Source organism: Ochlerotatus camptorhynchus, unplaced genomic scaffold (genome assembly GCF_037179485.1).
Source record: "Ochlerotatus camptorhynchus isolate MF236.1 unplaced genomic scaffold, CSIRO-AGI_Acam_v1.1 ptg000370l, whole genome shotgun sequence".
NCBI classification, from domain to species: domain Eukaryota; kingdom Metazoa; phylum Arthropoda; class Insecta; order Diptera; family Culicidae; genus Ochlerotatus; species Ochlerotatus camptorhynchus.
The window spans coordinates 1,701,247-1,726,355 of record NW_027040858.1 but is presented as its reverse complement, the minus strand read 5'-3'; the positions used below and the strand labels follow the sequence as shown (position 1 = coordinate 1,726,355).

Here is a 25,109-nt window from a genome sequence, read left to right as displayed (position 1 = left end):
AGATTTCTAGAAAAATTTCCAATCGATTGGCTTGTTTAAATTTAAAATCCATCCACTATTGACAGAGTTATAAGTGGTCAAAACATGACCACTTTTCGTAACGCGATCGATTTTGGTTTTCTGAAATTGCACCTCAAAAGACCTAATCCTACGTCAAAAATCATATTTAGATGAATCCTGATGAATGTGGGCATCTTAGTGGAATACCTGTTTAAAGAGAGAGAGAGAAGGATTAGTAATATTCATTTAATTCCACTACCTTATTTGCTTTTCCTGAACAGATACGCGTATTTCGTCTACAATGTGCAGACTTTTACAGTGTCTTGTCGAGTATTAGTACAAGACACTGAAGAAGTCTGCACATTGTAGACGAAATACGCGTATCTGTCAAGGATAAGCAAATAAGGTAGTGGAATTAAATGAAAATTACTAATCCTTCTCTCTCTCTCTCTTTATACATATTTAGATGAAAAATGCAACCATTGGTAGCAGCGAACTTGTGAGCAATGTTTCACTCAAAACGGAAGGTGGCGAAACAAAACTGATTTTTTTAAAGCACGCTTGAATTAATGACGTGTATCAAATAACATCTGTAATGTGGCGAATAGCATCGTGATTGTCGCATCCCAATTCTTATTTGTGAACGAAGACAGTGAAGCAAGCATGGTGGAGTAGATCAGCGATTAGGGGTTTAGCTTATCAAGGCGAGGGTCTGGGTCAACTCTAATTGGCGAAAGTATTCTACGTCTCAGATATCGATTACCATACCAACAATTACGAATGGCGCTCTTGCCTGCTAGTATTTTTGAGATTTATTGCGAGCTAATTGCAGACAAGTTCTGAGTAATCAGCTCGAAAATTTTCCATGACAGCACTGATTGAAAGCTCTCAATTAATAACTGTGGAAGTGATTCAAAGAGCATAAAGTTTACAGCAAGCACAAGTTAGTGTAAGAGCTTCAAAAGACAGGAAGAAAAAGAATCTTTATCAGAGTTTCGTACTCCACAGACAGACCTCATCGATACAAAGTATGCGATAAATATAAGGGTGGTTCAAAATAGCGATTTTGCTCCACTAAGATAAATGGATTCCAAATCAGAACCTTATCATTCTCCCAAAATTTGAGCTCAATTTGTTGCAAATTCGTAAATCATTAGGCCGAAGTTTTTTTTTTAATTCTTTATTAAGGAGATTTTTGGCCACGGGCTAATTCATCTCCAAAAATTATGACGAAGCGCTAGGACGAGTTCAAAAGTTCACTTTTGACGTTGGATAACGTCTTTCGGCAACATAAGGGGGTACAAAATTGAAAACAGTCATTTTGGATGCGTTACGAAAAATTGAAAGATTTTGAACAATAATAACTCAACCGTCTCTCGATAGATTTACGAGATAATGGCATCAATCGATTGGAAATATTTCTAGCAATTTGCTGAATGTTTCAAAACTATTGATTTCATTCTGTTACCTATTGAAATATGGTTAAAAGTAAACCATTGTCTAAAGATGGTGAAAATCGATTGATTTTTTTATATTCTTATACTTTCTCCAACCGAGACATCAGATGCGAGTATCTGACACCTCTGATATTTTCTGTTCTACTATATAAGCGTCCAACAAGGTCGCCCGTTCCATCATTGTCCATCCGATCGTCGACCCAGCAGCAGAGCAGCAGAGCAGCAGTACCAGAGCAGCGGAAGCAGAGCAACGGCAGCAGAGCAGCGGCAGCAGAGCCTGGGGGCGAAAGGGCAACTACGCCGAGTGCGTTGGTGCCAGTGCTCCGGTATACTGGGCCACCGTCATGGAATGCCCAGCTGCTGCAGTTCTCAGTCGGTCGTATTCACCGTCTGCTCCGCAAGGGCAACTACGCCGAGCGCGTTGGAAAAATTGCCCTTTTCAGGGCCACAAAATTATCAAGAAAAACCAAAACGCCACCAATAATTCGACAAAGAGTTAGTTTTGAAGACAATTTCTTTCCAGAATATCACAGTTACACTTAAATTTGGGGACTATACTGGGGTGTGGGAACGCTGGAAGGGGAGATGCTGCCTGTCTTCGAACTACCAACATCATTCCAAAGCTCCTCCAGGGCGACAGAGTAGAGCAAACCCAACAACATCAGCCCAACAAAACGGCCCTTACCACCAAACTTTCGCAAAAGAGTTATTAAGGAATATTCCTAAAATAAACTTTCGCAAAAGAGTTATTAAGGAATATTCCTAAAATATAATATACACAATTAAGTACAACACATAACAGACGTTATCCAACGCCAACCCTGCGGTCGTATCTAGTATACAACCCTTCCAACTTTTTTCGATACTAATTCCCATATTAACTTAAAAGGGCCAATGCAGTATGAGTTCGCTACCAAATGACCTAAAATTTTGCGAGAATGCAGCTTGGTGGAGCAAAATCGATATTATGAACCACCCTAATAAATATAAATTATGCACAGATCCACGCAGATTATGTGCTTAGCGCAAAAGACCCGAAGACGACAACACTTCCAAGGAGGATGCACTTTATATAGAAGAGCAGTTCCAGGCTAAATCGCAAAACAAGTTTTTGACTCAACCTTCTCCGATTTGCATGGAACTTTGCATACAAGGTTGTTATGGGCAACCATTTACATTTTTGCAAATATTTGGCCATTTTTGATCTTGTATTTTTTTTTTCCAAAATGACGTCTTTGTCATTTTTTAATCAATTTTAACACGAAAACGTCACTTCTGATCGAAATCACATCTGAGATAATGTTGTTGAGAAAAATAAAGTCTTTCTGAGAAAAATATGCACTTTTTTGTAATTTTGAGTAAACTTTTTAAAAAGTGTTTTAACACTTCAGTATTGCAAATATCAATCAATTTTTCAATATTAAAAAAAACTCATGAAAAATGTTAACTTTTGGAATATTTAAAATCATAGACACTTGAAAATTGACAAAAATCGTAAAACAAGAACTTTTGGTCAAAATTTAAATCGCGCTGGTGCGCTGTTTTATGTAATTTCTACTCGGAAAACAATTGAGACATCGTTTTATGTACACAAGTTCAGAAGTTTTATCATTTGAAATATAGTAGATGTTCTACACTTTTTGTCAATTTTCAAGCGTCCATGGTTTTAAATACTTCAAAAGTTTGAATTTTGTATGAGTTTTCTGTTTAATTCCAACAAATGAAGATGTAATTTTTGAGATATTTGAGTTTTTAACACTCTTTTGAATGCTTACTCTAAATTTTGAAAAAAATATATATATAAGATCCAAAGTGGTCAAATTTGAATGACTGCACATAACACACAATTTATTTCAAAGTTTTATGCACATCGGAGAAGGTCGAGTTTTTCCGATTCGTAAATTGGCGTGGAACTGCTCAGAAGTGTTTTTGCAATATTAATTAGCTGCTGGAGATTTTACTTTTACAGTACAAGAGCTCTTCAATTAGGCAAAACGGTTGTAGATAAAAACATTTCCACAGTGTAAACTGTTTTCCCGTTTCAAGTCGCTCTTCATCTGAAATAATGTGTTATTGATTTAAACGGAGCAAAGTACAATCTTGGAGCAGTTTTTCTCAGAACATTACTGCCTTAGTTCCCATCCCGTAGCTAAGTTTGACGGAAAGTTTTCTACCTTTATTGAGATGTCGTTCGTTCGTTCGTTCGTTCGATTGATGTAATATTGTATCTGATTTTTGCTATAACATCATTATTTCATACATCAGCTTGAATTACGTTGATCAATAGTCATTTTTTTTTGCTGTGTAGATATACTTACTATTAGCATCGGCCATCTCTTTGGCCTGATCCCACACGGCGACAGGATATTCCAGTTGGCATGTCCAACCGTACTGGACAACGCTTGTAGCAGCTGAATCTGCAGCTCACTAGCTACTCTGGAAAAACTTTTAAAGATAAAGTTCTCACCGCTCTTTTGAAATAATAAGAAAATCATAAATTACTATTAAATTGTATCTAGATTATAAATAATACTATAAACAATCTATTTATTTATTTATTTATTTATTTATTTGTCGTCAATCAGTGTAGACCGTTTTACAATAGTGCTGTTGCCTTACATGCTATTTTAAAACATACGTTTTATTTGAAATTGTCAGCAAATGTAGACTGCATATACAAATATCTAAAAAATAAAAATTGTTTTAAACTTAACGAGATGAAATCCTAGCAGTTAGTGTTCTCCTTACTGTATCTTTAGACATCGTTAGATCTATATGCTCACAATAATTATTATACACTCTCATCATTCTATTAATTGGTCCATTTTTACCATAATTCGTTCTGTGAGGTGACAGTTGAAATACATTTCGAGTTCTTAACATGCGTGATGGTACGTAAAAATTTAATCTTGCTAATATTTTTTTCTGAATTTACGCGTTGTGAGATAATATCATTGACAAAGGATACCTGCAAAAAGTTGACCAATGATGGCCGCTGCTTTTCGGAAAATAATTGTTCCCAAGTTTTTTTTCAGCCACCAGTGAAAAAAATTAAACACTTTTGTTGAAAAATGGTTTTCTCTGAAAATGTCTAAATTCTATACACTTTTTTGCTATAAATTTCAACCACTCTATGACAGCTCGAACAAGCTCCCAAAAGTGGTAAAAAAAATAGTCATCAATGCATAAACTCGTTTTTCCGTGTTCGTTCGTTCGTTCGTTCGTTCGTTCGTTCGTTCGTTCGTTCGTTCGTTCGTTCGTTCGTTCGTTCGTTCGTTCGTTCGTTCGTTCGTTCGTTCGTTCGTTCGTTCGTTCGTTCGTTCGTTCGTTCGTTCGTTCGTTCGTTCGTTCGTTCGTTCGTTCGTTCGTTCGTTCGTTCGTTCGTTCGTTCGTTCGTTCGTTCGTTCGTTCGTTCGTTCGTTCGTTCGTTCGTTCGTTCGTTCGTTCGTTCGTTCGTTCGTTCGTTCGTTCGTTCGTTCGTTCGTTCGTTCGTTCGTTCGTTCGTTCGTTCGTTCGTTCGTTCGTTCGTTCGTTCGTTCGTTCGTTCGTTCGTTCGTTCGTTCGTTCGTTCGTTCGTTCGTTCGTTCGTTCGTTCGTTCGTTCGTTCGTTCGTTCGTTCCTGTAGAGGCGCGAGGCTGAAAATAACTACCAAGGAGGAATTCATGTCAGTTGGGAGCATGTCGGATGATATGAACGATGACTTCTTGGAGGGCGCACAGCAGTCAGAGGAGGACCCGCTGGAAGTTTGTCAGAATCCAGAACGGAGTCGTCGACAACCTACATGGATTAGATCCGGAGAGTACGATCTTTCTGCGAATATTGCGATGGCTCTTGAATGTTTCTTATCGAATGCTCCGGAATCGAGAGGATGAAGTTCAGTGGATACAAGCTGTGAAGTCCAAGATGGAAGCATTGGAGCTGAATGGAACGTGGACGGTAGTGAAGAATCCGGGAAATGTGAAGGTCATCAGCTCAAAGTGGGTTTTCATACGCAAGGATACAGATGATGGAAAGTCGAAACAGTTCAAAGCACGATTGGTTTTCTACAGAAACGTGGAGTAGATTTCGTGGAATCGTATGCACCAGTTGCTCGTCTTCCTACCATACGGTTTGTGCTGGCTCTTGGTGTATAGAACGGTTACCACTTCCGACATCTTGACGTTAAAACAGCTTTTTTTAATGGTGTACTCAAGGAAGAAGTGTTCATGCATCCACCGGAGGGGATAATGTTGAAGCCGGGATACATTTTGAAGTTACATCGCTCTTTGCATGGTTTGAAGCAGAGCCCAAAATGCTGGAACGATCGGCTTCATGACTTCATCACCAGCTTGGGCTTCCGACAGTTCGTGACAGTCTTGCAAGGGAGTTTCGAATGACGGACCTTGGAGAACCAAGAATCTTCATGGGACTTCGCATCCGTATGAATCTAGAGAAAAATGTTTTGCAGATTGACCAAGCAGCTTATACCGAACGTTTGATGGAAACATTTGGACTGACTGGATGTAATCCTGCTGTGACCCCAATGGAATAGAACCTGAAGCTGAAGCCTGGTGTGGAAGGAAATAAAGTCGAAGAGCCCTACCCTTGAACTCGTAGGCAGCGTACCCGATCGGATATATGTTTTGCGTTGACGCGTACCCGATCAGATGTATGTTTTGCGTCTAGCTAGTTTTTAGGAGAATCCAGCACAGGAGCATTGGCAGTGCTTAAAGCGAGTTTTGCGTTACCTGTGTGGTACAACAAACGTTGGACTTCTCTACAGTAAACATGACAATGATTCTGCGCTAAGTTGTTACGTTGACGCCGATTGGGCCAACGACCTAGTGGATCGGAAGTCAACCACTGGCTTCCTCATCAAGGTGTATGGGAACGTTGTGCAGTGGTGCAGCCGCAAACAGGCCATTATAACTCTCTCCAGCTGTGAAGCTGAATATGTAGCAGCTTGCGATGCCGCTAAGGAAGTGCTGTGGTTGGCGAGGGTCATGGATGATTTGAATCTTCAAGTGCAGTTTCTGGTTACGATTCTTGAAGACAATTCTGGTTGTATCAGCGTTTCGGAATACCCTGAGATACGTCGATCGAAACACTACGATGTTCGATACTATTTCCTATGACGGAAAGTCAAGGGGAAGATTCTAAAGCTAAAGCCAATTTTGTCGCAAAATCATGTAGCAGACACACTAACTAAAGCGTTAGGAAAGATTTTGTTCGTACGACATCGAGAAAGCTTAGGATTGGTGGAATTGAGAGGAGGTGTAGGGAAATCTATCTTTGAGACGAAGTAGTGAGTGCAAGCCACCATAGCTTTCACGTGAAAAATCCATGAACCCTCTACAGAAACTGCCTGTAATATATATGTATCTTGAATCTTGTATCAGTAAAAAAATTGTGAAATTTCTTATGAAAATACTGTTGAACAATATGTCAATCGGCTTCATCCCACCGATGATGAGAGCTTTCAATACAAATGTCAGTGAGGGGGACGGCTCTATCTGAGTAGATAGAAAGAAGATTGATGACGATTCTGAAGATTTTCCGAAGATTGATTCGCTAGTGTGAGACTTTTTGAGCATCTAGAGTTGAGATTTAGATGTGTCGCCCCCTCTAAAATCAGGTTGCTATGTATATTTGCTCTTGATCAACGCGAGTTACTCAGAGTTGCTCAGAGTTACTCAGAGCTACTCAAAATTAACTTTGGTTTTACTCGTGCTCAAAAGCTGTCTTGCCCCTTGCTCGGAACTGAGAGCCTTGTATGCTTATATAATTAAATGCATAGTAAGGAGAGAATAGAGAATAGTCTAAATTGATCAAATCTATGAGGAGTTGCGAACTTTTGTTCAGTTGAATAATTTAATGTTTGAAGCGATATTATTGGAATTGCCACAATTTTAAACTTAAATTCTTCAAGTTAGCATTATTCCTTTTATAAATATGACTGTATCATACGAAATCACGTTTTGAAGCAGCTGCTTTGTTAAAAAGTCAGTCATGCACAAGTCTGAAAAATTTGAAGCCTTAAATAGGCAGTACTTCTTATGTTTTATTATTCTACAGAAAATATTTGTTCATTTTAAATATTTTTATGCTTAAACTGTTCATTGTTAATCCTTCAGAAATCCAGAATATTATTAACGGTTGTTTACAAGGTCGCTCATACAACCCCGATAGGACGTTCATTTTACTCCAACGGTTTTATTTCGGTTACAAAATGAACTCTTTTTAATCTTCTTTCATAAGAAATCAAATATTTACGTTTAATATTCAATTTGTTTTGATGATGTAAATAGGGCTTGATTCGATCCATTTGTTAAAAATCATAGGAATTTTCCACTGAATATGGTATCATTGGTAATGATTTTCTTATAATTTGCAAACTGCCCCACTTTCCCCTATAAATTTTGGTGCGTAGCTTTCATATAAGGATAATAATAATCGGTTGTCGGAGGTGGTTACTCTTGGACACCATGACATGAATTTGTATATTGTGCGGCAAGCAGAATTGCAGGGAAGTCGAAAAATTCCAACCCTAAAAAGATTTCCTCGATCGGCGAGATTTCCGGAAATCGAACCTGCCACCTTCGGTTTGGTAATTCCATACCTTAATCGACTATGCGAGGCCCCCGTATTAAGATAAGGATATTTGATTCAATTAGTTTAACGCGCAAAATGTAGAACCTCTGTAGGAAAGTTTTCCATCCATCCTTCGCAGAATGGTAGAGGGGTGCAGCACGTAGGGAAAATATATGCGAAAATCACACCTGTTTCAATGTCGACAACAAGGTTGACGTGTTTTATTTTTTCTCATTTGAAGCATCACTCTGCGAAGCATTCGAGAAATCAATATTTCGAGGTCAGGTTCATGAAAGTGACGTAGCTTTCACACGGATTGTTTGCAGGGCAGTAAGGCAGAATGGGCTCGTAAGCCGTCCATGGGTCCTGAATTCTGAATTTTGAAAGTTGGACTGTCACACTAACATCGAAATCGTAACCTTTTGGAGTGAAAAGAACAAACATTCCAAAACAGCGTCCAGGATGGCTTAACAAGTTCCCGGGAAAGCTATTTGCTGAGATTCCCTTTGATGTTGAAACAAAATGCTTTGAAATGCATCAACTTGTGGCAAACTCTAACGTTCCATTTGATAATCCTCGAAGCTGCATCCAACGCTAACTAACTATAGAGAGGAATGTGCTCGGATTTTTTCATGCGAATTCGACCATCTGGCTGTCCTGCACAGCTGTGCACAGGACACACGTTCTGCATTACCGTTGGCTAGTGCAATCGTGTTCGCAGAAAAAAAGGATGATACACTGTCACGGTCATGGATCACACGCACGCTGATGATTGTTACAACATTGCGCCACCAACAGATTTTCTCCGAAGCGGTATTAACGTTCAAGTGATTACCATCCTTTCAATCAATGTTAACTTAATGTGTGAGAGTGTTAATGAAACGCGACAAGTGGTTTAACATAATTTCCTCAAATGGCTTGTATTTTCCGAAAAATTAAGAACGGTTTGGTTCACATTGTTTTCGAGCTATTTACACACACACTTTTAGCATACAGATTACTTAAATTAAAATGGATGGGTGGATGGTGGATGTTATGTCATAAGAGAGCACGGGGAACTTGAGGGTAAACAAGATCCTCCTTCACCTCATCGCTTGCTGTTTGCTGGTTGCTTAGCGACGGTGGTAGGCATGGTAGACCGGAGCATGGGCGACGTAGGCTGGGGCATGGTAGGCAGGTGCATGGTAGGCAGCGTAGGCCGGAGCGTGATAGGCGGCGTAAGCTGGAGCGTGGTGCACAACCGGGGCATGGGCGACGTAGGTCTTGTGATACACGGGGGCAGCAACCAGGGGGGCGGAGTGGGCGATCAGCGGGGCCGGAGCGACGTACGAGTGCGATACCACTGCTGGGGAATGGTAGGAGCCCAGGCTCAGATGCAGACCGCGCTTGGTCTTCATCGAATCGGAGGCCATCTCTTCGGCACAGACGGCGGCGACCACGGCGAGCAGGACAATCTGTCGAGGTGAGTGAAGGCATTTGGTAAGAAAATGGTTTTGTGATAAGCTGTTACATATTTTGAACAGTATTGATGTTGTGTTTGATCCTGTAGGTCATATGAATAAAAGAGTTTACTTCTTCTATTTAACGTCGGTCTCTGTTCTGCAAGCTCCGACGGACATCGATTGCCATCCATTGACGGCAATAGAATGGCCAGGAAGACAGATTCCACGCCTGAGTAGATATCGCACCCATCAAACCATGGGCCGGGACCAAAAATCCCAAAGACCTCGGCTGAGATTGAACCATAAGAAAAGTACGGGAAAGGAAAGTACATTAACTCTTTTGATTCATATGGCCTAATATCACGCGGGACATTGAGAGCGTATGGGAACAAAAAAATATGATTTTGCTAATGATTCTGATATACCTGCCGTGCTGTCATGGTAAGTTTTGGAGCTTGTTACTCACTAATTCATCATTTATGTACACATAATTTAGTTCCCTCTAATCAAATCTAGGATACAAATACTATTTTTGCCAAGATGTGTTCAACTCTGTACATCCCAACTTTATCTGTTCCGAAAGCTGGGTCAAGCGTTGTGCCGAACGTGCCGAAATGTGGCATTCAAGGTGTCAGTCTTAGTACCCCATGAGTTTGGCAACCCTGCAGTTACGACTTTTGTGAATGTTTATTTACATTTTTAAGTTCTCACAGATGGTTAATTGAAAAACTGAAAAAAGTGGTGAACATAAATTCCAAGATAAAATTCAATATTTAACGAGCTCGTTGCCGGTAAGTGGACACTCGAAGTTTAGCCCCTCTACTAGAAAAAGAAGGATGACTAATGGCAGAACCTGTCCATTAAGCAGAAGAAAGTTCTGCTCTGTGCATTATTTTGACAAACGTTTGCCGAAACCAAGTGCGCAACCAGTAAGTGGAAGATGCATCTTATCTGCATTATAATCATGCTACTATAGCAATGCAATGGCGATAATAGAAGTAGCGATTAACCAGCAGTAGCTTCCCAGTGTCAGCAGTTGTGGTTGGGTACTGAATTCATCTAATTAGCCTCACCGTTCTTGATTGGAGTCAAACTACATCGTCCATGGTTTAAATGTTTTGAACACTCTAATACATAAAAAGGAGACCCAGCAAATAACTAAGATTGGTCATTTACTTAAACAAATTAACTAGTGTTGGTCTTCTTCTTTCTCGTGACCCTCAACTTCTTACATGTGGGTCCAGGATATCGGTACTGGTTGTAGTCGTTTGATCACTAAATCCTCATTGTATCTAGTTGTTACTCCTTCATATTTTTTATCCTTGATTGGTCATTCCGGAATCGCATATTAATCTCATTGAAACTGCTGGCGCTTCCGGTTGCGTTCAATAATATCGTAATGGCTCCGTTACCTCCGGTGTGTTTACCTTCACAATTCTGTTAGCAGATCTTTCTTAATGTCGGTGAAATAAACACCCTCTAGCGAAAGACTGTAGAGAGACTGCGAATCGATAATACGAAATCGACTGACTCCACCAGCCTCCACAGTCAATCGAATCTCCGTGACCGTTCAGTCTATAAAGTGTCCCTGACAAAACCAAATCCCCATCCCCATTACATTGAAGTACACAAAGTAGTAAACCTTAGCTGGCAAAATGTCAACACAAAACAGTGATGCCGTTTTATATAATATGTTGTGTCATACTTGTCATCGTGTGCCATGATGTGCCGATCAGGGTGCCACGATGTGCTTCCGCAAAGTGTGCAGAGTTGATTACCCCTTGATTTTTGCGGGTATTGGCTTTTCAGTGAACGGTGGATTAAAACTCTACGATGTTTTATGTCCAACGTTTCAGTCTTTGGACATCCCGACCCCTGGATTCAAAAGTTTGTGATGCTGAAACTGTAATCAGCATTTTATCTTCAAACTTAAATCTCCCAATGAAAACTATTATTAGATTTTTAAGCTTTTCTGAGCTTTCTGCCCTAAAGATCGCTGAGCTTGAATAAAGTTCGCTAGACTTCCCTGAATTTCGTAGAACATTTCAAAAGATCCTACAATTTTCCTAAAGTAAATTGAACTTCCCTGAAGTTGTTTGATCCGTTCTGAAGTTCCTACAATTTTCCTGAAGTTTTCCAAACTTACCCTCGATATGGAACTTCCCTTAAAATCTCCATACTTTCCTGAATTTCTATGAACTTGCCTGAAGTCTTTGTTCCTTCATGATAAAGTTCTCTACATTTTCAAGAAGTTTTCGGAACTTTTCTAACGTTCGATTTTTTTTATGATATTCATGAAAGTTCCTGCACTTAATAGAACTGCACTGAAGTTGATCTGATCTTCCTTTAAGTACTTGGATCATCCCTGAAAATAATAAAACTACCCGAAAATTTCAAAACTTGCTTGATGTTCTTTTGGTTTCCATGAAGATCTCAGAACTGAAGAGACGAACCAGCCTAAAGCCGGAAGTCTCTCGAATAAAGATAATAATAATTTCTATGCTAAAGTTTTCTTGAATTCTTGGGAGTTTCCTTAAAGTAAATTGAACACCTTGAGGTCCTCTGATCTTCCCTGATGTTCTCGAAACTACCCTGAAGCTCTTGCAATTCTCCTGAAGTTCTTCGCACTGAAATAAAAGGGACAGTCCCAAAAATCTTTAAACTTCCATGAAGATCTCCTGGCTCCCCTGAAGTTCCTTGAACTTCGAAAACACTCCCAGATCTTCTTAAAGATTATCGAATGGTTTTTTTTTAAATTCATGGAGGAGTCTTGAATTTATTGAAAATAATTTTTACACATCTATCTATCTCCTTCTTCTTCTTCTTCTTCTTCTTCTTCTTCTTCTTCTTCTTCTTCGTTTTCTATGCCGAGGGAAGTCGAGAAATATTCCTACCCGAAAAGCTCCTAGACCGGACCGGGAGTCGTACCCAGCCACCTCCAACATGGTCTTGCTTTGTAGCTGCGCCTTTACCGACAGAGCTAAAGGAGGCACCTTACACATCTATAAACTTCCCCAAAAGTCTGGACTTTCCTGAAGCTACTGCGACTGCCCTTGAGATCTCAGAGCTTTTCTGGTGATCTCTAGACGAAGCTTCTCTGCGGTTCTTGGAAATCTATAAAATATCCACACTTTTCCTGAAGTTTTCTAGACTTTTCTGAAGTTTTTTTTAGTTCTCTGGACATCCCTGAAGTTCTTAGAACCTTTAAAAGCTGATACAGTTTACTTAAAACTCATTGAACCGCCTTGAGTTTCTGGAAACTTCTCAAAGGTGCCCGAATTTTTAAAGAAGTTATCAGAACTTCTCTAACAATCCCGCAGTCTGCCGCAAACTTCCCCGAAATGCTCGGTATTTTCTTTCATTCTTCGGAACATCTATAAAGTACTTTAAACATTTCATATTCTGCACTTTCCTGATTTCTCGGTGCTTCTGTTACATTTCCTATTTTGTTTATTAAGTTCTCTTAGCTTCCCTCATGCTCTCTGGGCTATCGTTAATATTTAAAGCTTCTAGAAGGTCCTCGCTATTTTCCTGAACTTAATGGAACTGCCTTTAAACTCTCAAAATTTTCCTGAACCACCGCTGTTTTCCCGATTTTCCTAGGACTGCTCCGAATTTCTCAGAACTGCACCGATGATCACGTAATTTCCATTAAGATCTATAACATATTACTATAGGGTGTCCCAGAAAGTATAAGCACACTTTCAACTCGCCACCATTTCTACCCTGGTGAAGTTTGTCAGCTATTGATGTGAGTTGTTGTTTACTTATTGCAAGTTTTTGGGCAGTGACTTTTTTTTTTCACAAAATCGTCAAAATGCGAGGTATTTCCACAGAGAAGCGCAAACAGATCCTGCACAAATGGTGCATTATTCCCGACATATCAGTAAAGAAGTTGGCGAAAATGGAGGAAGTAAGTATTGGAGCAGTCCGAACCGCCATAGGTTCGGTTAAGAAGTTACCTTCCAGGACACACCGAAATCTGGCCGTAAACCGGGACCGGTGGACCGAAAACTGGACCGGAATATCACCCAAGTCAATAAGAAAAGTGCCTCTGTTCGAGATTTGGCCAAAAATCTGATAATATCGAAGAGTAATGTTCAATGTGCCAAGGCAATAAACGGGCTGAAAAAGTTCAACAAGCAGAAAAAGCCAAAACGGAGTGAGAAACAAACCGCATCCGTCAAACCGAGGGCTCGGAAGCTATATGATAGCCTGCTGTGTGGAAAATTGGCGTGTGTTATCATGGACGATGAAACATGCGTCAAATTTGACTACACAAGACGCTTCCAGGAGACCAATACTACGCTGTCCGTGATGGTCAGGAAGTTAACGATGCCGATCAGTCAAAATGCCATGGTTTGGCAAGCGATATGTAAGTGTGGCAAGTTGTTTAACCCATTTGTGATGAAGGATAAGAGGAACACTGAAATTTACGTTCGGGAGTGTTTGAATCGGTATATGCGGCCCACGATCCGTCAAAATGATGACCCAGTACTATACTGGCTCAATTTGGCGTCAAGTGTACTCGAAAGACATGGTAGCTTTGTACAAAGTAAACAATGTGCAATACGTGCCAAAAGAGATGAATCTCCGAATTGTCTGAATCGAAACTTTCTGGGCCCCCAAGGGATACGAAAATACTTTAAGGTAGCTAATTAATTCGAAGAATTGAAAAAAAGACTGGACAAAATTGGCCAACATTTTCACTAAGGAATCTGTGCTGAAGCTCATGGACAGCGTCAGATCAAAAGTTCGTTGCTTGGCATACGATTAAAGGAACTGCGGATTATTTTCACCCAATTGAAAGAAAATGCTATAGAGAACATATATATGTAACAAAAATTTGAGTTCATTAACATAATGTTGTGCTATTCCAATAATCTACTGTGTTTATACTTTCTGGGACACCCTATATTAGGAATTCTTAGTCTGAAACTTCAAAAGCACAATGAGTAGTAATGTCATGCTGTGGTTGCTGACATTTGTGCTCTTGAAGTTTCATGCAAAGGCTTCCTTAGAGTTAACCTTAGAGCCAGCTGAAACTTGGGAAACTACTGTAAAATTCCATGCAATTTCCTTGAACTGTATGGAACTGCCATGAAGCACTTTGATTTTCACTAATGTTCTCGATTTTTTTTCCTGAAATCTATGGAACCTAACATAAAGGATCTTAAAACTTTCCTGCAATTCTGGACGTTCTCGTATCGCTCGGAACAACCCTAAAGTTTTCGTAACTTCCTTGAAATTCTTGGAACTTCCATGAAGTTCTCAGAACTGCTTGAAGGTAATTTTCTGATGTTAATGAAACTACCTAACATCAAGTTTTCAAAATATTCCTGAAATTCTCGGACAATCATTAATGTTCTCGCAATTTTCCTGACAATCATGGGACTCCCAACTTGTTTGAAGTTTTTTAGACTTTGTTCGTGGAGCATCTGTAAAGTTCCTGCAGTTTTTAAAAGTTAATCAAACAGCCCTGAAGATATCAAAAAATTTCAAAAGTTTTCGGAACTTCCCTATAGTTCCCACTTTTTTTTGTGATGTCCATGGATCTACCTTTCCTAAGTAATCCTAAGTACCTGAAGTATTCAGGAGATTTTCAATGTTCTTGAGAAGTTCATAACAGGTTCTTAAAGATAATGTTATGAAATTCTCTGACTTTCATCTAAGTTCATGAAATTATCTTTAATGTAATGAAACTGCCCTGAAGTTCTCAGAACTTAACCTAAAAGTCCTTAAAACTTCTGGACTTTCCATAAACGCATAACAGCTTCAACAAAATAGTGACTTAGTTACCACATAGTTTTAAATAGTAATTTGAAGTAAATTGAATGTAGAGATTAGAAAACGAGCAAAGGTCAATTTTGAGGAAGGCACTTCGCTGTTGCGGAGGGATGTTGAGGGGTATCTCCCCCCGCCACCACCGGCAAAAAAGGTGATTGCCGATTTGCTCATGTACCTACAGCGGAAGAGGCACCAATAGCTGCAATTTCCAAACCCACCGATTCTTACGTCAGAGGACGTCTTGAGTGTGAAACAATCGATAGAACTGTTTCCGCACATCGAAGGTACGTGAGCAAATCGGCGATTATCTCTTTTGCCATGTGTGATTGGGGGGAGATACTCCTCACCATACCTCCCCTACAGGGGAGTTTGGTAAAGGAGACGATCAGCCCGATTCGTGCCTTCCTCAATATTGACCCGTGCTCACTTTCTACTCTCTATATACAATTTTCACACTGCTGTGCTTTTACGGAACTATCAACTCTATACTTTCTTCTCCTCATCTATCGTATAAAATAACCACTGTAAAGTCTGATACTTGACGTTAAGCATCTCTCACCAGGCATGGAAAATCATTTGCATTCATTTCAAGCATTCATTTACATTAATTTGCCTCTAACTTTTTTCTTCAACAGCATTACGCAAAATGATGTATAGAGCTTTTGTAGGTTTTGTTATAAGCTACAACTTTTGTTAGCAAGTCAAATCCGTATCTCTTATGCATGACGAACCAGAGCGATCAGAAGCCACTACTGTTTGTCAGTGAATGTATTTTACATTCACTGAAAAACAGTAACAAGTTCTGCCCGCTCTAGTTCGTGATGCATAAGAGATACATATTTGAGGTATGAACAAAAGTTGTAGCTAATAATAAAACTCTATACATCATTTTGCGGAATGCTATTGATGGAAACAATTAGAGGCAAATGAATGTAAATGAATGTATGAAATGAATGCAAATGAATTTCCATGCCTGTCTCCAACTATATAAATCGTTAACTTCACGCATGGAGTAATACAAACATGATTAGTTAAAGTTATCATTCTTGATGGAGAATCACGAATAACTTACAAAAAGAGGTTATTTTCTTAAATTATTTGATTATGATTAAACTAGAGAGGGTCTAGTATAAGAGAGGAGCGGACTGCCTGGTATTGAGCCAAACGAACTGTCAAAGCCAGAGCCAATCGTACTGCGCTTATCTTGATTGCATTGGCAGTGTTGCAAGAAACCACCTAGGCATAGGTTGCCAAAGCATTTTGTTTTGAATCCGCTCCTCTCTTATACTAGACCCTCTCTAGATGAAACTTTATTTTAAATATCTCGAAAACGGATTCATTTAGGTAGTCTGTTGGTGTGAACACTATCGTTTGAAATGATTTTTATAGTCATATTCTGTTATCAAACTGTAGTTTTTGTAATAAATAATCAAAGTTTCAAAATCGCCTCAAAAGCTGCTCTTAGTAATACTTTTTTATTAAAAGTTGCTTCAACTTCAAGATACTGTTAAAATGTCCGCTTTTTCTTATTTTTTTTTATAAAAAAAAAAATAAAAAAGACGAAACATATGTTTTAGTTATTTGAATTCAAGGGTTTATTTTTTTGTAAAAACCGTAAAAAATCATTGTTTATTTTTTTCATAAAGCCCAATTAATTCCACACAACTCTTTCGAAGTCAAATTTTCTCTACAACCAACTGTTTCCATAGTACATATTTTACATAAAGTGTGTGCAAAAACGCACAGGCCCTTTTCAAAAATTTGTCAAAATAGTGTCCTCTCCTGCGGAAAATATTTGGTCTATCATACTGAATATATGTACCAACCCAAGAAACATTTTAAGTTTTATGATACTAAAAAACAACATTCATAAAACCCTGGTCAAGGCTACTTTGCCATTGATGCATCCACCAAAACCTCATTAAGACTAGAATCTGTCTAGTTGGTCCATCCTGGAGAGGGTTCTGAAGGGTATATTTCTGAATCCACTAGAAAATTCATCAATCAAGATAGAAAAGGATTCAAAAATACCATCCGATCTTACCAAATTATTAAAATTGTTCTCATAAAGTGGCCACGTTAAAGGTGCCATATTAAATCTTATTTGAAATGTACTTGAAAACATCGAAAAAAATAAGTCCACCCTCGTAAAACGTTGATCTCACTTATTATTTTTAATCGAGAAGAAAAATGAATTATTCTTCAGTTTGATCATTAAGCTCAGCCGAGGTATGTTTTATGATTATCGTATTTCAAATATCTGCTCATTCCTAAATTGACCAAAATAAAGTTATATCCATGGAAATACACATTGAAAACGACGTTTGTAAAAATCAAACTAAATAATTGTAATATGGCGGTGGCTTAAAAGTTGGTTCGCATGGGCCATTTGTGGAAAAGTTGTTTTGCTTTAATGAAATCCCTAACAAATTCATAAGGTTTTAAAATAGCTTTTATGAAGAAAACTTCCTGACTGAATTGTATTTATCTAAAGCCATTTTGCTTGATCCTATCCCGTTCAGATTTATGGCAGCATTTATGGAGGCAAAGTTGCCTTGCAAAAAGTTAAACGTCAAAGTTTGTTTATCTTTCGATAGTTGCGTTGTTCGATCATTACAACGAGGTTTTACTTCAGCGTTCTTCCAGGGGATTTTCTCCCGCTGAATTGGAAGCAGTTACTAAGGAAGTGTGCGGAACTGTTTTGCAACATTTCGCATATATCGCAACAACATCTGGAAGCTCAACCGTTCCCGTAAATATCCCCTTCTTCCAGATGATTCCCGAAGTGCACCTTCAAACGATGCAGTTGAAATTAAGTACGTTTGAATGAAATTTCGAACCTTTTGCTGAATAAAATTACTGCTATGAATTGGAAACCAGCCAATCTCCACTTACTGACAGTTTCAACGGTTTGCTATAGGTAAAAATGCAAATTATTTCGTTCGTCCGATCTGGAGAAGGTTGGTTTGTTTTTAGACTGTTTCATAAAGGAGACGGTCAACACCGGTCAGAACGTGATGCAAATGCCAGTCATTGCTGAAATTGACTTCCCTTCGTCGTTAACATCGCTTGAATTTTTCATCCTACTTCGTCTACTCTTCGAGATTTCCTTGTCATAAATATTGCTTTTATTCACTATGAGGATCCAACTTTTGAGTTCAATTTGGAAACATAGTAATTGGGGATTTTATGGTACACTTTAACAAGTCTAAACAGCAACAATATATGCTTTTTGCTCTCATTTAAAACCTTATTGTTTTATGGTTGCTTTTATAATGACAGAACAACTTTATAGAGTATTTTATCAAGGCATTAATAAACAATAGCTAATGAGGTTTATGATTGATTTACAGAACAGTTTTATGGAGGTATTGAGAGCTGCTTTAAATTTATTTTTTAAGCAACTTTCTCGACAGGCTATAAAAGGTTTTTAAAACAGTAATAAGCAGAATTACTAACCAGAAATGTTTTACACTTTGAAATGCTGTATTTGAACTAAATGGATTGTTTATTTCCGTTATAAAACCATCATAAATCACAGTGGATGCCAAGTAGCTGCTGAATTGTTACTTGGGAAGTGTCATCCAGATCGAAGATAATCGCGACCGACCGTTTTGGCGTGGAATCCGTCAACTGTTTGTACCTGATGGGCGCACAACAATTTATATTTGACACAACATTCTACAAAACTCATTTAAAACGGATTTTTTAAAACTTTTGTTTTGTTTTTTTTTATTTGGAGCATTTCCATTTCACACAAGGGCGAAGATTGATTCCGGATGAAGAGCGATATGCCTTTTCCCAAAAAAATAACATTCTTCGGAGTAACCATGAGAGGCCTATATTAGATGCCTTAAAAAGCTTACCGCTCAAAGAAAATGTTTTTTTTTTTAAATATTTTTCCAATACCCATCGAAAATCTAAAAAAGCAAGTTTTTCTACTTTTATTAAGAATATTTCAGAATAATCATCATGGCAAAAAGTTGGACTCAAAAAATCGCAAAAATAGGCCTTTCGGTTTTGTTTCTAGTCTAATTTTTTACCTTTTTTTTCGGAAATCTACACACTTAGATTTTTTGCCGAGATTGGCACCACCGAGCAGCTCGGCAATATATTTTTACTGAGATCTCAGCAGATTTTCCGCATCGTATAAAATGCGGATGCATTGTGCGTGGGACTTAAGGTGAATGTTGGCCGAGCCCAAAGAGCTATATGCACTGTTGCTTCCAATTTTCGAGAGCACAAATCTTGGACACTATGTGGTATCGTGAAGTTCTAGTTTTACTAACGTGTTGTGTGCTTGAAGTTTCCAAGTAACAATGAACTCCACTAAAAAGAAAGTTTCTATAGCGATTCAAGTTAAAAAACCAACAATTAAGGACGCGATTGACGGAATCCTTATTGCATACAAATTGCTTTACCACTTCGCATTTTGACGGGATCACATCAGGTAATCTACTTAACAAAAATCCTGTTCCCCTAGTTTGAAGTAGTCAGGACTAGGAATCGGTGGTAGATCTTACATCCCGTAAAGTACCACGAAAAGGTGATCTACCCACGTTACGGGGCTGAAAATCTATTAGTGCCCTTTGAAACTAAATACTTTAAAGATATATTCGGTATCAATAGTTTAAAAATCAATTGATAAATTGCTGAGCGATGATTTTTCAAACATTGCCGTTCACTATTTGCCGTTACACATTTTACCGGAGGCATCATGTTCGGAGTGTTAATGTACAAATTTTAAAACAGCATCACGTTTAATTTTCAGATCTTTATGACTTCTGGATGGCGATATTACTGCCAGTGTAAATGCGAAGTGGAGGGATTTCCGTGAACCTTGTCCTTAAAATCACTATTTTAGTAGGTGGGTAGCTATTCACTTAGTTTGTTTTAACAAGAAACACTGAAACTCTGATAGCGGCAGCTAATTTTACACAGTTTTCAGACTTCTATTTTTCTCGAACGTTGATCTATCAAATCAATTAATGCACTTCCTACTGCAATAACTTTTTCGCCACATTCTAAAACATTGTTCAATCCTAACGTAGAACCTTCTAAATAACACTCCGCTGGAACACTTACGAAGAATTTCATGTTGGCTGTTGGTAATCCACTTGGTTCTCGAGAAAACGTTTCCTGAACTATCGCGTAATAACTTGTGCAGATTTATGAGTCAAAATATGAACTAGTCATGTCTTTTATACTAAAACACGCCCCGGCATCTGCGATCTCGCCGCTTCGGCGTTCCGAGGAGATAATTTCCAAAACTCCGCTCGCACTGCCACTGGAGGGGGAGGACGCCGAGAAAACGACCCAAGAACTCGGGTAATGTGTCACATGGGATCGCATACCTATACCGTAGCATATACGACACGACCTAAGGAGGTGACTTCAACAGAGGTTAATACGCACCCTGTCGTCTGGCTGCCTGTCTGCCTGGCTCTGTGTGTGCGCGTGCCGGCTGGAGCATATCAGTGATATGATCAATCCTTCTTTGATCTTGTTTGCGCTGTTGTGGGGATCTGAAGTGACACTCGAGAGTTGGTACCTGAGGTAGTAAACAACTGTCGATACTGTGTGTGTGTGTGTATCTGGTGTCCAATAAGAACAACATCACCGATCGACAAAGTGCCGCTTTGGTGCGCGGTGATAAAATAGTTTTACCATAACATTGCATCAACAAGCGCCAGCTGATCACGGGGCCACACCGAGTCGATCCGCGCGTAGGCTACCTCGAGCCTGATTGAAGAGGTGGCCAGGTGACTGCTGCTTACAAAACCAACATAGTAGGCGATTAGTCATACTTTGATTTTGGTCGATTTGTTTTCGGAGTGAAACGGACAAAATAGGACTAAACTGTTGACAGGTTTCAGTAGCAGCGGGTTGGTGATGCTCTTTCAGTAAACTATTTCCGTTTTACGGATTCATTGCAAGAAGAAGATGTTTCACCGCAGCTGTCAAATGAACAAGGCTTCAATGAATTGTCAGCAAATTTGTCAATGCACACTATGTTTTTTTTTTCAGTTTTCAGCTATTCAGCATTTCCATACTGGCGGTAGAACGTTGACAGCAGCGGTAGCCACCGGACGGATTTTTTTCATGAGATCTGCAATATTTGAGCATCGATCATCATTGGTCAGTGGGACGTCACTTGTTTTATGAATCTACGAATCAGAACAAAACGAGATGCTGCAAAGTTTTAAGTTTGCTGTCTGAAAAACAATCAATCATACCAATTGTTCGTCAGACGAAGTCTTCTCGTGGTAAGGTGTTCAGAATTGGACAAGTGATTGAAGCAATGAAATCGTCAACTCATTTCCGTCAGGATTTGCCTCTTGTGAAGAGCAGTTAAGCCACTTGAAATGTTTAGATTTGAAGTAATTACGGCAAATTAACTGATCCCTGATGTGAAGACTCGCAGTGCTGGATTTCCTGTTTACTCCAAAGTTTGTTTCCGAAGTAAGGAACTGGTATTAGGTCATATTGGTTCGTCGGTTTTTTAGTAATGTTCAGCATGCACGATCGTCGGTAGACCGGCCCAAAAAAAAAGCTCATTACACACACATTACAACCAGAAACGTCAAATACCGTAAAGACTCGAAATCCAGGCATTTAGTCCATACATCTAATGTAATTCAAACGCAGGCAGTACGAGAAAGCATCCCGGAAAATGATTAGGTTGGATAACGCCTTATGATTTTTCTTGTCAACATTGATGTTAGCAGCATATCTGAGATATGACACAAACATCAAAACGGCCAGGCCTACTACGCAGCGTTGTCAAATTTTTTTTCAGTTTATCGATATGAAAAGTTTAAAGAAATCGGTATTTATTATCATAATTAATTTAACATTTTTGTGAAAATTCAAACTTTGGGACTAAGGACAGAAAATTTGCTTTCCAGGAGAAGTTGGATGAAATTTTTGGGCAACGTGTGAACTAGCTTCTGAAGGAAGCCGATAAAACTTCCAGAGAAAGAATAAAGTAGCTTTTCTGGAGGAAGTTTGAAGACAGTAATAAGAGAAGTCATCCAAGACAAATATTGAGAAGCTTCTGGTGACTTAAATTAAAGCTTTCGGGAAAAAAAATCGGATAACACATCCAAAGAATGCCAGACAAGATTCAGAAATCTAAAAAAAATCCAGTTGTAGCCATTTCCAGGTAAAGCCAGAAGAAGCCAAGGGGTAAGTTACTCAGCACAGTATGCCGAAAGTAGATTCGGCACAGCATGGGCACATACATCGGTACATCTTCGGTACAATCTCGTAGGCATTGGATTGTTCATAAAATAAAATGGGAGCACTGTTGAACAACTGTCATTGTAGTTGTTCACAGCATTACGTCTATATTTCAAGAACATTTTCTAATTGAATATACCAGATGAACGCAGACCAGCAGCTCACTACTCGGTTCACTTATGGATTTAAATCCGAAATGTAAATGCTTACGAGGACTCAATAAAAATAGGCAGTTTATCAAACTTCGATGGTTCCCTTTATTAAAATAATGCTGCAACTCTAACAAAACAAACTACAGAAGTCATACTCATCATCCTCTATATTCAGTCTCTAACAATTTTACCCACTGGTTTCAACGCTTTCCGGCCGCTCGAAAGGCTGGGTATCTGGTCTGCCTTTGAGGGCATTACAAAACCCTCATACACACGACTTTTATTATCTTATGAACACAAGACACATTTCGCACACTTACCACTTCCTGCGTCATCCTCAAAGGGATGCCGAACTAATATGAAAAAGGGATGCATCATCTACAGCCAATATTTTTAATGACGTTAACGTCCATTAATGTCTTCAATGCAAATTCCCATTGATGACGTTAACGCTGACGGTAACGATTAACAACCCTGCCTACAACCGAACAAATAGAAGAAGAATCAGGAAGTAAACACATTTATGAGCGCTTTTTTCTTCTCATACGTCCGACGGCGGTTGCTCCTGCCTAGTATTTTTCGATGTTATTTTCTTTTTTCGACATTGTACTCCTCCTTTTTGTCTTTGTTGTGTCCTGTTGGATGGCTGATTCCGCTCACGATCCATATCGCCAGTATTCCTCTTTGATGGTCGCTAGACCGATGTTATCCTTGTGATTGCAAAGCAAAACAAGCTGTCAGAAATACCGAGTTGCCAATTATACCATAACATTCGTATTTTTCAAAAAATCATAGCTTGCTTGCTATGACCGGCACTGCCGGTACAATCGGCACACCTGCAGCAGACTTGCGGCACACTGAGAAAAAAACTTGACCCAAGATTGGTGTGCGGAGTGACCTACCTCTTGGAAGAAGCTCAGAAAAACCTTCCAATAGAAGTCGAAAAAACTTACGGAGAATTACTTATCGAGAAAGTTCCAGAGTAAGACGAACGGAATTTCTAGGAGATACATTTGGTAGAAGTTTAATTGAACTTCCTGGAGATGCTGGAAGAAACTTTTTAAGGTAGATTGGGAGAAACTTATGGAGAAAGTCGGAAGTCAGAAGGTTAATGAATCTGTCGAAAGAAACTTCAAGGGGAAGTTGGGGAAAAATTCCAGAAGAGATTTCTTGGAAATGTTAGCACAACATGTTCTAATGAACCTGATTTTAATAAAACATCTATGAAGACCCAACAATTCCCCTGAAGTTTCCTGAACATTCCTACAATGCACTTCGGAATATCACATAATTCTTCTGAGCTCCTTGAAAGTTCTTACAATTTTCATAAAGTTTAAGGGACTGTTTTGAAGTTCTCTGATCATCCTCGAAATAGTCGGAACTTCCTTGATTATAATGAAACTACCACTTTGACTATATGTTTTAGTATTACTTCTACGTGAAGTAAACGATTTACATAGTTGAAGATGCTAATTTCAAATAACAGACTGTAGTGGTAATTTTTATACGATAGATGGAGTAGATGAAAGCATAGAGTTGATAGTTCCGTTAGATTACGGCAGTGTGAAGATTGCATATAGATATTAGAATAGCGAGCTAGAACAACTTTTAAGGAAGGTACAAATCGGTTTTTTCATCTCTCTTTACCAAACTCCCCCTTTGGAGAGGGATGGTGAGGGGTGTCCCCCCCCCGCCACCACTGGCAAAAAGAGATGAAAACCGACCCGCTCAAGTACCAACTGTTTGTTTGAAACAGTTCTACCGCTTTCAGCACCGACAAAGGGCATTTCGAGTTTATCCGTATGCCCTTCGGATTAAAAAATGCGCCTGCGACATTTCAGCGCGTAATGAATCACATCCTAGGTGATTTAATTGGAAAATGTTGCCTAGTCTACCTAGACGACATTATTATTTTCGGCAACTCTTTGCAGCAACACTTGGATAACTTGAATAAAGTTCTTCAAAGACTGATTCAAGCTAATCTTAAAGTGCAATTTGAGAAATGCGAATTTTTACAGAAACAATGTGAATTTTTAGGGCACATTGTTACACAAAACGGAATAAAGCCCAATCCTAACAAGATTGACAAAATTCTAAATTGGCCCCTTCCTAAAACAGCAACTAATATTAAAGGATTCCTTGGGTTTTTGTGCTATTATAGGAAATTCATCCGCGATTTTGCAAAGCTGACGAAACCCTTAACGAAATGTTTGAAGAAAGATGCAAAAATCGTTCACACTCCAGAATTTATAGATTGTTTTAACGATTGCAAACACTTATTGACATCTGATCCAATATTAAAGTACCCAGATTTCAATAAGAAATTCATCCTAGAAACAGATACCAGCGATTTCGCTCTGGGAGCTGTTTTGTCCCAAAAATTTGAAGATGGCAAAGAACATCCTATTGCATATGCGTCTAGAACCTTGAACGAAGCAGAGTGCAATTACTAGGCAACC

The 25,109-nt window shown here is 38.9% G+C and overlaps 1 protein-coding gene across 1 annotated transcript; it reads right to left on the bottom strand.

Moving 5' to 3' along the window:
* Positions 1-9,108: 9,108 nt before the first annotated feature.
* Positions 9,109-20,395, bottom strand: LOC135710110 (cuticle protein 12.5-like). The gene is made up of 2 exons (XM_065232597.1): positions 20,342-20,395; positions 9,109-9,481 (listed from the first exon to the last, which is right to left on the bottom strand). The coding sequence occupies exons 1-2, from the start codon at positions 20,351-20,353 to the stop codon at positions 9,140-9,142; spliced, it is 354 nt and encodes a 117-aa protein (XP_065088669.1). The 5' UTR covers positions 20,354-20,395; the 3' UTR covers positions 9,109-9,139.
* Positions 20,396-25,109: the final 4,714 nt, after the last annotated feature.